This window comes from Equus asinus, chromosome 2 (genome assembly GCF_041296235.1).
Source record: "Equus asinus isolate D_3611 breed Donkey chromosome 2, EquAss-T2T_v2, whole genome shotgun sequence".
NCBI lineage: Eukaryota > Metazoa > Chordata > Mammalia > Perissodactyla > Equidae > Equus > Equus asinus.
In genome coordinates this window covers 82324123-82338106 of record NC_091791.1, presented here as the reverse complement: position 1 = coordinate 82338106, position 13984 = coordinate 82324123, and the positions used below count along the sequence as shown (strand labels likewise).

At 43.5% G+C, this 13984-nt stretch overlaps 1 protein-coding gene across 3 annotated transcripts in view; it reads right to left on the bottom strand.

Moving 5' to 3' along the window:
- Nucleotides 1-2273, bottom strand: part of B3GALNT2 (beta-1,3-N-acetylgalactosaminyltransferase 2) — a 50523-nt gene extending 48250 nt beyond the window's left edge. For all 3 annotated transcript variants that reach the window (XR_006520117.2, XM_044758666.2, XM_044758674.2), the window contains exon 1: nt 1891-2273. Coding sequence is in view for 2 of the 3 variants with exons in the window: in XM_044758666.2 (XP_044614601.1) it covers nt 1891-2002 (112 nt within the window). In the remaining variant the exon portion in view is untranslated. The remainder of the gene's footprint in view (nt 1-1890) is intronic.
- Nucleotides 2274-13984: the final 11711 nt, after the last annotated feature.

Here is a 13984-nt window from a genome sequence, read left to right as displayed (position 1 = left end):
AGAACGCAACAAAATCTTGAGTTTTTCTCTCTCACTTTAGGCTTAAGGTAGAAGGGATGAAATGTAAAAATGCCCAAACGTTTTAGTCTAAACATGGTGAGAACAGGATGGGAAAAGGTCCTATGGGAAACTTTAGCAATCAAGATACTTCTGGTGTTTTTATTTTGAAAGTACCAAAAGTGACAAAGGAAAGTTAGGACTCGGTCAGGTTTCATTCAGATTAAAATACTCTCTTTCCCATCTAAGCAGATGCACAGTAGTTAATTTATATAACCAGTACTGACCTCCTCACTTACGGCCCTGTCCCTCCTCTCTGTCCACTTTCCTTAATCTATGGAGCCTGGTCTAACGGGACAGCAGATAAGGACGGCATCCACACGCTAAGGAGGGGAAAAACATCAACTAAGAAACTGCGGGGCAGGCCGACTTAGGTTTTAAGCTTGAAGGCAGGGTTTTTGCCTGTTTACTGAACCCCAAAAGACTGTTAAGGTCATAAATATCTTAAGGATGCTCTGCAAGTAAATTCCAGTAGAGCTCACACAAAAAAAGAAAGAAACCTGTAAAACACAAACCCCACAGATGTTACAAAGCATTATATATATGAGACACCCTTTCCTCAGCTCAGTTCACAAAAACCTAAAGAACAAAACAAAAAATCCTAACCTGTTAACAGCTTAAATGCCTTGTAACATGGTACTTTCATCAAATCATTTAAGGAGTATTTTAATTCTAGTCAAGTCCCACAAAAAGCCTTTTCAAAGAGCTTGTGGTCTAATAGTAAAAGATTTTAAGAGATTGTTACCAGAATAAAGCACCCCAATTCTAACACTGAAGTTGCTCTGAGGATCGCCAAATTAGTTTCTATACTTTCTACTCAGAAGTTAAGGCACAGACCCATCTTAGAATGGCAAATATTCAATTCTAACTGTTAAAACTTTTGGAAAAGAAAACAGCTGTTTTGGGGAGAAGCGGTAAGAAAAAAATCCCCACGTAGTGAAAAAACAAAACAACTATTGCCTCCTCTTTGAAACAGCCTTCCAGGTTTCTTTATATGTCCCAGGGCAAGCCCTTAAAAAAGAAGACAAGAAAAACGGAGAAACCTTGAATAGTGTTCAGGGTGGCGGAACCCTGTAACAAAAAAAATCCACTGGGTACTTACTATGGGCAGAGCATTCTACTTACTAGGTTGTGAAACGAACAAGAACAAAGATGCCATTCCCATGAGAGAGTAAGTTTCAGAGCAAATGCATAAGATCGTTAAACAATTTGCTATTTTCACGAATCCTTCATCAGCAGACTTTGCAAACAAAACTCGCAAGAACAGCTCCGCTCGTAGCCATGCTCTATTTCATGTCTAGATTTGTTTAACCGACTCACATCATAGAGTTTCCAAAGAATACAAAATACAGTATATTCCTAAAGTTATTCCTTAAAAGCCCAGACACCTTTCAAAACAGCCCAAACATTACCCATGTCACTACGACCTCAAAGTCTTGACCGACAGAGACCGACAACTTGGGGAGGAAGAAAGCCTCCCGGCGGCCCGGCCCCGGCGTGAGCAGCCGCCACTCGCGGCTGAAGGACACACGAGGTTTGCTCCCGGGGCCAGCGGGCAGGCCCGGGGGACGGCGGGGGACCTGCGGGAGCGGGCACCGGGTTTGCGGCCAGAGAGGAAAGCCGGGAGGTGAGAGACGGCGGGGACCCGAAAAGAGACAAGCGCCCGCAAGTTCACCCGATCTTAACGCCCCAAGGCTGAAGAGGGCCGTTTGTTACGTCTGGGGACCGTCGTGCTTGGCCCGTCCCCCCCCCCCCCCCCCCAGGACTCCCGGCAGAGGAAGCCGCCCGAGGCTCGGAGCCGGCCTCGCGCCCCTCCCGGCCCCAGGACCTCACCTGCCGGGCCGGCCCCGGAGGCGCGGGCGGGCGGCGGGGAGCGCAGCCGCAGCCAGAGGTGCAGCGCGGCCCCGAGCACACACGGGCACAGCAGCACCAGCCAGTTTCGCATTGGCCGCCCCCGCCGGCTCCACCTCGCGCCCCCGCCGCGCGCCGGGCTCTCCCGCGTCCCGGCGGAGAAGAAGGGGACCTGCAAGAAACAAGGCGGAGGGGCCGCAGCTGACCCGCGCGACCACTCTGGACGCGCCCGCCCTCGCGCCCGCCGCCGTCCAGGATCCTCTCGGCTCCCGGCCCCGCGCCTCAGGTTCCTCAGACCGCTGGCTGCAGCAGCTCAGCGGGCCGGAGCCCCGCCCCCTCCTCCTGGCCTTCCCCCGGCCCCGCCCACCTTTTCTTTGACTCGCCCCGCCCCCTTTTCTCGCGGCCCCTCCCGCGCCCGCCGGCCAGCCGGGAGTTGAAGTCCCGCTCTGGGCCTAGGCAGCGGGAGCACCAGTGATCCCGAGGCTGGGAAACCACATTTCCCTTAATCCCATGCATTCGCTTCCGTCACTCGGCGGTCACCGAGGCGAAGCTCGAGGCCCCACACGGAGCATGCGCATCCCTTCTCGACGCCTACTGCCCCCCGACGGCCGAGGGGAGGTAGTGCCAAGTGACCAGGCGCTCGGGGGAGGGAAACACAGCCGAGGCGAAGGTTGCCGGCTGCCTCAGATTTGAAGGAGCTCTGAGGGACCCTCGTTTTAAATTCCTCCGAGCTTCCTTACGCCGAACGCTGGCCTTCTGTGGGAGGTGGGATGCTGCTGACGTCGGCTTGGCCCGCAGAGCCCGGCGCGCAGCCCACCCCGCGCCTTCAGTGGTGAGTCATCAGCGTTAGTTCTGGTGCGGTACGGCCCCGGCTCTTTGCCTGGTTCCGTCCTCCAGGAGCGCAGGATGAGCAAGACCGCACCCGGGGGATCAGGCTGTGGTCCAATCGAGGGTAAAATTCCACGTGCCCCGGTTTCAGACTGGCGCTGGGAAGTTAGGAGTAGAACAAGGTGTCTACATACCTCCCATAGGACGCGGGCCCTGAGGGCCGAGAGAATGCAGGTTCCCAGGGACCCGGGGAGGGATGCGGGAAGCGCTCGCTCGAGATCGAATGCTGCCGCCCCAGGACTTGCGCCCTCCCGGCCGGCCTGCGGCCAACGCCCGAGGGCCCTGGTGCAGGCGGTGGGTGGAGAGGCGAGCCCACCAGGGTCCTGGTGTTAGGAAGGTGGAGGGAAGGATGAAAATGAGTGCCTGGCTTATGGTGTTTAAGTTTCCGCAAGTTTTGGAAACAGAAGGTAACTATATTGTTGAGAAAAGTCTTGGGTGAAGTACACAGAAAACCCACTTCAAACGGGCTTAAGCAAAAAAGGTAATTTATTCAAGTAACTAAATAGCCCAGGAGGAAACATCTCAGGTACTGTAGGTACCATAGTCTCTTTGAGTGGCAATTTAATTTCAGCAAAATAGCCCTCTATTAAAATTACTTTTTATTTGATTGTTTTATAACATTGTCTGTACTATATTTAATTTTAAAATCTGTTTTGGTTTAATAGTTGTATAAAAGCAATAAGCATAAGGAGTTCATACTGTATGTTTGTACTTATTTAAGTAAAATAATAAACGTAATTAAACTAATATGGGGTCAGAAGTAATTTTTTTTCCTTTCAAAGGATTTGTATATTTGTTAGTTATCTATTGCTACCGAACAAGTTATTCCAAAACTTTTAAGACAACAACAATCATTTATTATCTCTCACAGTTTCTGTGGGTCAGGAACTTGGGAGCTAAATTCTGGTTCAGGGCCTCCCATAAAGTTGCGTGAAGATGTCACCTGGGGCTGTGATCATCTGAAGGCCTGACTGGTGCTGGAGAATCCACTCCCTGGGGGACTCACTCACGTGACTGGCAAGTAGGTGCTGCCTTTTGGCCTCTCTAAGTTCCTCTTTAATGGGTCTCTCCAACAGGCTGCTTTGGTGTCCCCATACCATGGTGGCCTGCTTCTCCAAGAGCTAGAGGTCATCCAGAGACCAGTGCAGATGCTTCAGTGCTTTTTATGATGAATCCTTGGAAGACACACACAGTCACTTCTGCATATTCTGTTGGTCACACAGACCAGCCCTGATTCACTGTGGGACGGACCACACAAAGGTGTGGGTATCAGGAGCATGGATAATTGGGGGTCATCTTAGAGGCTGGCTGCTACAGGATATTATGCAAATTTGAGAAATGCTTCTGTTTCTAAACAGTTTTGGGATTCTTTAGGGCCCCTACATACTTTCTATGGCCCCTGAATACTCTGAAGACAAGAAAACAATTTTCCTTCTTGTGGGAAACATGGAATTAGCAGGCTGTGATCACTGTGGCTCTTGGGCACATGTCACTGAGATCTGCCTGCCTCTTTCCCAAAACAGAGTTTATGTATCACAATAAGGATGGAGAATATGAAATGTCTACAAATTTCTTCTTAGAAATTCTTCTTTGTTAGAAATTATGCTGACCTGCTTTCTACATTTCAATTAAATTGTCATGAAAGTAATAATTGGTTGTTACTAAGGGTATCCTGTTTTTTATCTTCAAGAAAGATAGTAAAAGGCCTCTGTTGATATCTTGAAATTTTCATTTTGTGATTAAAAAATTATAATGAGTTAACCAAAAAGAGCGATCATCTCTAATTTAGGCAGATCTATTCATTCAAGAAAAACCTAATTGAGCATCTATTATGTGCCAGGCACTTTTGTAGGTACTTGGGATAAATTGATGACCAAAACAGAGATCCCTGTCCTGTGGTGATGGGGGGGCGAGTAGACTGTAGACTATAGATGTAATAAAGAAATACATTTTACCAGCATTTAGAAGATGATGAGTGTTAAAGAAAATATGAAAAATAAGAGCAAAGCAGGGAAGTTGGGAATGTGGGACTGAAGTGGGGCAGATTGCAGTATTAAATAGCAGTATTTAAACAACTGTTCAAAGTTACAATGAGCACTGAAGGGAGGAATAAACAAAACCACCCTAATCTATTAACTAATCAAGATGTTGCTCATTCCAGTTACCAAAATGCTTTTACCTACGAGGGAAACTTCATTGGCGCTCTGACAAGCCTATAACAGAAATAGTTTTGAATAACTTGTTAGTGTCTTCAGATCTCACCACAATGGGAGCCATCCTATATCACCTATTGAGAGGACCACTGACCTTTCCATTTACTTGTGTACTGTCCTCTATTAAACTCAAGACTAAGGTGGGTAAAGATCGTAAAAGAGACAATATGTATAATGGAAAGAATAAAACTTTAAAAACCCAGAGATGATGTCAACAATCTGTGAAGTCAGGGTCCTCATAGTCTAAGATATGAACAAGATAACAGTGAATTAGAATTAGGGAGAGGCAAACCAGGATGGTTGCTCACCCTGATTGCAATTCAGTGTGATAAGTGCCATGAGGAAGGAATCACAGGGGCTGGCCCGGTGGCGCAGTGGTTAAGTGCGCATGTTCTGTTTGGTGGCCCAGGGTTCGCTGGTTCAGATCCTGGGTGCAGACATAGCACTGCTTGGCAAGCCATGCTGTGGTAGGAGTCCCACATATAAAGTAGAGGAAGATGGGCACGGATGTCAGCTCAGGGCCAATCTTCCTCAGCAAAAAGAGGAGGATTGGTAGGTGATATTAGCTCTGGGCTAATCTTCCTCAAAAAAAAAGAAAAAAAAAGAGAAAGAAAGGAATCACAGTGTTGTGGTGGCACAAAGCAGGGGGTATCTGACCCCACAAGGCACCCCAGAGGAGGCTGGGGCTTGAAATCAGAGGCCAATTAGGAAGGTCAGAGGGTGGGAAGGGCACTCAGGAACACTCTAGGCAAAAATAAATAAATAATAAAGACAAATAAACCCAAGATAGTGATGACATGGCAATTAGGGAAATGAAAGCAATTTGGCATGACCTTAGGAAAGCGAGGACCGGAGAATGGTGAGAGGCAAACAGAGGCAGAAGCCAGCTCGTTCTCAGATGCTATGCTGAGGAATTTGGATTTTATCCGGGAGCCTCTGGGGAAGAATTTTTTTTCTGACTACAAAAGTAACGCATGATTATAAAAAGGAATCTGGGAAATACAGAAGAATATAGAGAAGAAGCTAAATCACACCAAATAGAAATCATATATTGTTTTTCTTTTTGTTTTTTTAGTTAAAAAAATATTTGCAGTCGTACGAATTTATATCCATTGATTTTCACCTAACATAAGTATTTTCACATTTACTTAGTACTTAGAATAAAAAAAGTTTTTAAAAAAGTCTTTCCTAATTCAAAGGGCAAAATATTTTTTTATTAATGAGATTGAATATTTTATGTTTATAAGCTGTTTCTATTTCTTCTTTTGTAAATTATCTGTGTATTTTGCCTGTTAGCCATTTGTATGAGCTCTTTGTATATTAAAGATATTAATCCTTTACATTTATATTTGTTGAAAGTGTTTTTCTGAGGTTTTTTGACTTTTAAGTCTATGACTGTTTGGACACAAAAACATTTAAAATTTTACGAATTGAAATCATTATTTTATTTTTTCCCATATTAGGATATTTCTGATCATGAGATCTGATCAGTGTTCTTATTTGTTTGATTTAGCTTTTCAATCCATCTGGAATTTATTTTGGAATATGGTATCATGTAAGGATCTCCTAAATAGATTTACTTATTTTTCCCATATAGGTATCTATTGTCCGTGAACATTGTTTCTCTGTTACTTTATCATGTCACCTTAATTTATTAAAATTTTTATGCATAATAGTGTTTGTTTCTAAGCCACATTTTTGCATTAATTCATCCTTATATCAGCACCATAATACTTTAATTATTGTAGTTTTATAATATTTTGTAATCCAGAGGGCGATTCTCCCCCCAATACTCTTATTTCTCACAAATAAATTATTTCCGATGAGTTTTATAATCATTTTTCATAGTTATTGACCTTCTCCTTGAACTTTGTTTAATTAAAAAACTAATGCATGCTTATCTTAATAAATGCAAGCAATACAAATGTAAACAAAAAATATAATGTTAGACTCCTCCTTTAGCCCACCCTAATCTTTCTCTCCAAGTTTAACCACTTTACCCTAGATATTTCTTTTTGTATATATACACTGAATTTTCCCCAATTCTATGCTTTTCTGGTGATGGAAAGGGACGAGCATCCTCCCTTTTAATCCTGAAGAATGCAGTCTGTGCCCTTAACCTGTCTAACTACGGAAATTCTATCCCCTCTCTAGATATCTATGGGTGTCCCAAGGCTGTTTGCTTTTCCACAAGTTCACCGTTACTGTCACTTGCCACCTCTTGTTCCAGGTTGCTGCTCTAATTTTCTCTCAACCACCGGAGCCCATGACGACTTGTTTAGGCCACAACACCAGCTCCTACTGCTTTCACTCCAAACGTGGACATAATACTTCCCTTTATCCCCCAGATCACAGCTAAGACGTGGCTGTCACATTTAACAGACTTTATTAAGGATTTTAGCTAAGAAAATGCAATACAGGAAGGAAAATTTAAAACTAGATATGAGATATAATTGCTCCCCTGGTCCACCAAGAGACTCCCTACTGGCCATCCCTTGCCTTAGGCCCCTACCCCCTTATGCCCTTTCCAAGGGCCTATTCATCTTCTCCATGTGAGGGTCGCTTCTCTCTGGTTCTCTGTGTCCAGTACAGGGTTCAGTTCTTATTACCAACCAATGGAGTCAAAATTACCCTTGAAAATCTCTTATATAGCCTAAAATGTGTGGTATGTATGGTTTTGTGTATGTGATTCTGTAGAAAGATTATTTTTTTATTCTTCTAATTCTTTATCATTAATGTTTCTCTGCAGCTCTCAACTGTTCACTTTTTTTTTTCAAGGAAACCATCTTGCCTAGTCACTTAAACAACAAAGTTCACTTTTGTTTGGTTAATGGTTGGGAAACGTTTAAAAACATTCAAACATTCTTTTCCAGGGTTTCAGGACTACTGCCTCCTTTGCCTAGGGCACACACTGCCCAAGTAATGTGCACTATTTAAATTATTACATCTCTATCTTTTTTAGCCAGTAGTTGAATTCTTTTAAGTTAAGTGCTTATGATGTGGCTATCAGATAGTCTTTGCAGACGACAACCTTTTACACCAGCAGCTAGAACTCCTGACATCTCAGTCTGAAGCATCTGGATTCTTGTCTTGCTTCACCAAGAAGAGTAGGAAAATAACTGCCAAATTGTCCTACAAAAATGTGTTCGAAGAAGAGGAAGGAGGCAACAATGAGATAAGATAATAATAATGGCGTGATGAGAGCAAAGAGAGTAAGGAAGAGAACAATAGGGGATGATGAGGTTAGAGATGTGGTCTCCAGCCAGAATATGATATAAATCATGATAGATCGTGGCTGAAGTGAATGGAGAGTAGTTACTTGATGGTTCTGAGCAGAGGGGTTACTTGGTGGTTCTCAGCAGAGGAGTAACGTGATCCAACTTATGTTTTAGCAGGAGCACTCACATTGCATTGTTGAGGGTAGACCGGCTGAGCGTGAGGGGAACCTACCACAGGGAACAGAGGAGGGAGATGACGAGTATTGTGTGCACCTTGAGACAAGCTGCAGCAGCAAGGACCAAGCAGAAGACGGAAGAGCATTTCCTGACACTTAGTAAATGAACGAAGTCTAACTGAGAGGTATAAGAGGTGGACTGAGGAGATGCTGTGGTGCCCCACCCAGATTCCCCTTGCAGGGTGGAGAGTGTTGACTGCTGAAGACTCTCTTCTGGAAATTGCTCTTGCCTAAAGGGTGCTGCCATGCTCAAGGGTATAGCCCTCTCCTCTGAGGCAACCTGCATCCAATGACTAAGTTAAATAGGGGTAAAAAGATTTGGGATAATTCTGAAGTGCTATCCCATGGCCTCTCTTGAAACCACACCACAGTTCTTCTGCCCAGTTCTGCTTCCCTCACTCCCTTATGGGTGTCCCCAAGAGTGGTCCCCAATAAGCCTGCACACAACCTGAGTTTCAGAGTCTGTTTCCTGGGTAACCTGACCTGAGAGTGATTCTGTTAAAACAAATAAGACTATGCCATTTCTCGACCTAAAACCCTGCAGTGGCTCACCAGTTCACTCACAGGGAAACCACAGTCCTTCCAATGGCCTACAGGCCCTAGGCGATCTGGAGCCCTGGACCTCTCCAGCCTCATCGCCTATTACCCTCTTCCTCATTCACTTTGTTCCAGAGCCACAGTGGCCTCTTTGCCATCCTGTGAATATGACAGGTACATTCTGGCCTCAGGATCTTTGCACTGTTTGTTCCTTCTGCTCTTCCCCTTGACATCTTCATGACGCTTCATGACTCCTTCTCCTCCTTCAAGTCGGCTAAAATGTTATCTTCTCAATGAAGCCTTGCATGTCCGTTCCACTGAAAATGGCAACCTCCCCCCACCACTCCCAACCTCCATTACTCTATTCTCTATCACTTATCACTCTCTAACATACTGTCCAATTTACTTATTTATTTTGTTTGTGGTTTGTTGTCTTGTTGTCCACAGAGAGCAGGAACTTTTCCCCTTTCCCCTCCATTTTGTTCACTGACCCCAGAACCTGGAGCAGTGACTGGCACTTTGTAGGTGCTCCCTAAATATTTTTGAACAAATGAATGAATGAATTTGGAATCCTTATCAAGTGGATTGGAGTAGAATTCATGGGGTGTAGTTACCCAGCGATGGTATGCAGAGCAAAGAGAAACAGAATTACAAGCATTTAGGTGCAAGCAGAAAAAGAGGAAATTAGAAAGGACACTGAGAAGAAGCCAGCACAAAGGCAGAAACAGGAGAATGCGTCACAGGAGGCCAGAGGTGAGGTGGGAGGGAGAACAAACCACCATGTACGGTGCTGTCTATATGTCAAGTGAGGTAAAGACTTATGGACTGAGTGTGTCGCCCAAGTTCAGAAATCTAACCCCCAGTGTGAGTATTTGAAGGTGGGCCTTTGGGAGGAAGTTAGGTTGTGAGGTTGAGCCCTCTTGGTAGGATTAGTGCCCTTATAAGAAGAGGCCAGAAAGCCAGGTCCTTCTGTTTATTCCATGTGAGGACACAACGAGAAGCTGGCTGTCCACAGCTGGAAGAGGGCCCTCAGCAGAACCCGACCGTGCTGGCACCCGGATCTCGGACTTCCGGCCTCCAGACTGTGAAAAATAAATGTCTGTTGTTTATCAGCCACCCAGCCTGTGGTACTTTTAGCAGCCTGAGCTGACTAACGCAAAGACAGAAAAGTGTCTACTGATTTGATGGTTGTAGGTAGCTAGCAGTGTTGAGGACTAGTTAGGGAAAGAGAGGGTGTTCGGAAGTTCAGAGCTCTGAATTTCAGAAGTTCAGAGAAGTTCAGGAAAGAAGTAATGAAGTGGAAACGGTGTACGGATCCCTTTCTCGAGAAGCTTGGTTGTAAAGACAGGAAAGAGGCTGGAGCGGGAAGGAGGGCTCAGGTTGAGGAGGTGTGGGTGCATTGAGGGGGCAGAGAGAAGACTAATTGAGTATTTTAAATGATGTATGGGAAGAGCCAGTAATTACCATCTACTTTATCATCAAATCAGAGTTTTGAGACAAAAAAGAAACCGGACAAATGCTGAATTGAATGGCTGCCAAGACAACAGGGACTTTCTGTAAAGCAGGACGTCAGTCACCCTATCCACAGCTCGCTGCTCTTCGCACCTAGCAGGCTGTTACCTCTTCCAGCAGTAGGTGGCAGTAAAAAGCTTGCCTCTTTTTGCCTTATTATGGGGTGGCAACTAAGTATTGGTAAATGTTAGTTTAGCCACAGGCTAAAAATAGGAGATTTCAATTTAGATTTTACTTTGGCAAAATTCATTTGTACCTGTCTATGAAAAGAAGCATCTCCACTGGTTCACAAAGAGGAAATAATATTTGACAATTTATAAAATGTTAGTTGTGTTGTATTTTCATACTGAGTCTTTTTACCTTTAAAAGATGAACTTTTGTCTTCCTCCTAATAACAGAGTAATGTCTATTAATTTTACCACTTCAGTTTCAGCACATGCACTGCTGTATGCACACATTTCTTATTTGTATACTGTATATAAATTTTTAGTCAAGTCCAATTTCCATATATCTTGGGGGACCTTGCTATTGAAGATTATAAATATTTAAAAACTATTACAAATGATACCAAATTTCTTGTTATCAATGATAAGAGTAGAGATGTCCAAAGATAAAAAATTTTAGAAGTTTGCAATAGAGTGAAAGAATGCACATTATTCAGGCAATCTCGGCAGAATCTAATGTCATAAAATTTAAAATTCAGAAAAACTTTATGAGAGGAAAAAACAGAATTAGAATATTCTCTGCAGGTCCATCAGACAAATCAGTTCAAAACCCACATCTGCATTTATTAGCTACGTGACCTTGAGCAAGGAAAGTATTTAACCTCTTTGGGTCTGACTCTGCATTACAGAGGTCACAGCTGCTGAGACGTATCCTTCAGCTGTCTGGAACTGGCAAAGCTAGAGTCACTCATGGCTTTGACAACAAACAAGAGGTGTCCATTGTCTCTGTAAGAATCCCTGAAACACTCTTGTTTCTAGGAAGTTCTCCTGGCTTTCTGCTGATATCATAGACTAATTTGTCCATCAGCTGGTTGACTCCTTAGTCCTTGCACATTTCGATGGCTAAAGTTTGTAGCAAATTTGAGAAATATGATAAAGAGAGGAGTTTGGGAAGGAAGGCTGCTGGGAAGTGGGTGCTGGAAATGATTGAGACCATCGGTAATGTAAAAAGAAAACAAAAAGGCTACGGGGTGCTTCATGGAAGCAAAGCTCCTCTGTCGTAAAAATTTGCCAGACTTGGATAGTATTCTTTCTTCTCTCTCCTGCCTCCCTCCTCCTTCCTTCCTTCCTTCTTTCCTTCCTTGCTTCCCTCCTTCCTTCCTTTCCCTTTCTTTCTCCTTCTTTCTCTCTCTCCTTTCTCCTTTTCTTTCTTTCTCTCTTCCTTCCTTTCTTTTCCTTCCTTCCTTCCTTCTTTCCTTCCCTTCTTTCTTTCTCTCTCCTCCTCCCTCCTTCTTTCTTTCTTTCTATCTCAACAAATATTTACTATGTGTCTATGTGTGAGGTTACAAATGAGAACAAATCAAACTTGGTTCTTGTCTTCACGGAGCTTCTACTCTAGCGAGGGAGAGACACAAAGAACAAGCAAACAAACCCAATACCCGGAAAAATTGCTGTTAATTTTCTCTAGAACTGATTGAACTCAAGAGATATTCTTGCCACCATGTGGACAGTTGCACCATCATAGCTTTGGGGTCTGCACAACTAGATTTCCCACTGAAATGAAGAACTGGCAGGTGTGCAAGCATTGCCCCCTAATTTCTTTCTAAAAAGAAGCCTTTATAGTTATAGTTAAACAAAAATATTAATAATGAGCTAGCCTCCCACTGTTGCTCAGAAGACCCTATAGCTATTGCTAAATAAACCACTGCTATCACTTCCTCTCCATCGACTTGTCGCGCACTCAGAGACTGTCCTGGGCCTTTTCATGTGGGGCTCACATTTGAAACTTCTGCCAATGGAGCCTTAATGTGTCTGACTGGCAGCCCTGCAGTCGTCTCCATCGGCTCGGTTTCAGTGGCCAGGTGGGATGAATGCCTATTTCGTTGAGTTGTGCCCCAGAGGCTGATTAAAGTGAAGGCTGCCGCACAGGGCCCTCGCACACCTAACCAGAGATGTAGACGACGACAAAAACCAAGGATGACCAGTGGCTGGGTGTGAAATGAATTGAGATAAAGTTTGTTGAAAGGAAGAGGGTAATTAGAAGGAACAGGAATAATCTAGACAGTACTCAAGGAAGAAAGCAGCCGTGACACTGGGAAAAAAAGATCTAAGTAAAATTTGGTCTCTTTCTCATTAGTGCTTAATTGTCTTCAGTCAACACAGTCCAACTTTGAGAATATACTAAATCCCTTTCAATGAGAAATTCCAGACCTTTCCACTTTGCTCATCTGGAAACTTATATTAAGGTCTGCTCCTGAATATTCCTTTTAACTATCTTATGTATAATCTGATGAATTTCTCTTAATCATTCTTCACAAGAACACATTTCTCAAATTGCAAACTTCCATAACTTAACACTCTTAGAGTGATTTCGGTGTATGCATATAGGAAGAGATTCGTTTATAACCTCTCTGCCCTGATTTGTTCATCTTGTTCCTCCTTGTTCATTCTGCACCTTGAGAAATGTTAGGAATCTTGCTTTTAGGAGATCAAAGAAAGAGAAAAACAAGTTTCTCCCACACTTTTGTCTTTTGTTTAGGTTAAAAATCAACATTGTTTGTTATTTGCCCAAGATATACTATTAAAATTACCTCAAAGCTTTTTGACCGAAATGTGTATGGAGAAGCCTTGTGGCGAATTGTAGAGCTACTTTATAAGAAATGAATTTCAAATGCTAGCAGAGAGCATGGCATTAAGTTTCTAAAATGGCATTACATTAATTCAGCAAGAGTATCTTAGAGGCATTCTGAGTCAGAGGACAGGATGACGTTTTGACCTTAAAAGATAGAAGGGTAACTCTAAATAGCTAATTATGAGTAGGGTTCATTATCCATATTGGCATACGCGTTAGGGCGAGTTTCCTCTATGGTCTCAGTGGCAGATCCCACTCTTATACACTGTTGAACAGCTTTTCCTCCTGGTTCATACATGATGAGGTGACTATCTCTGTCCCCTGATGAACTAGTGAGGGAACAAAGCCTATAATTATCTTCTGTGGGGATGGCAATCAGATACTCCAGCGACCTTGTCTGATCTTTAGAAAATATTCAACAGTGGAAGTAGTGTTTCTTGTGAAGTCAGAAGACCTGGTGTGGAATCCTAACTCTGTCACTTGCTAAAATTATAACTTCAGACAAGCTACTTAATTTCTCTGAGCCTCAGTTTCCTCGTCTGTAGAATGTGAAAAATAATGACTACTTTACAGGATTTTTGAAAAAATTAAATATAATACTGTATATGAAAGTAGTCGGCACGAGCAGATGCTCTAAAAATGTGTTTCCTTTCTTCTGTGAGTCTAGAGGAGTGGA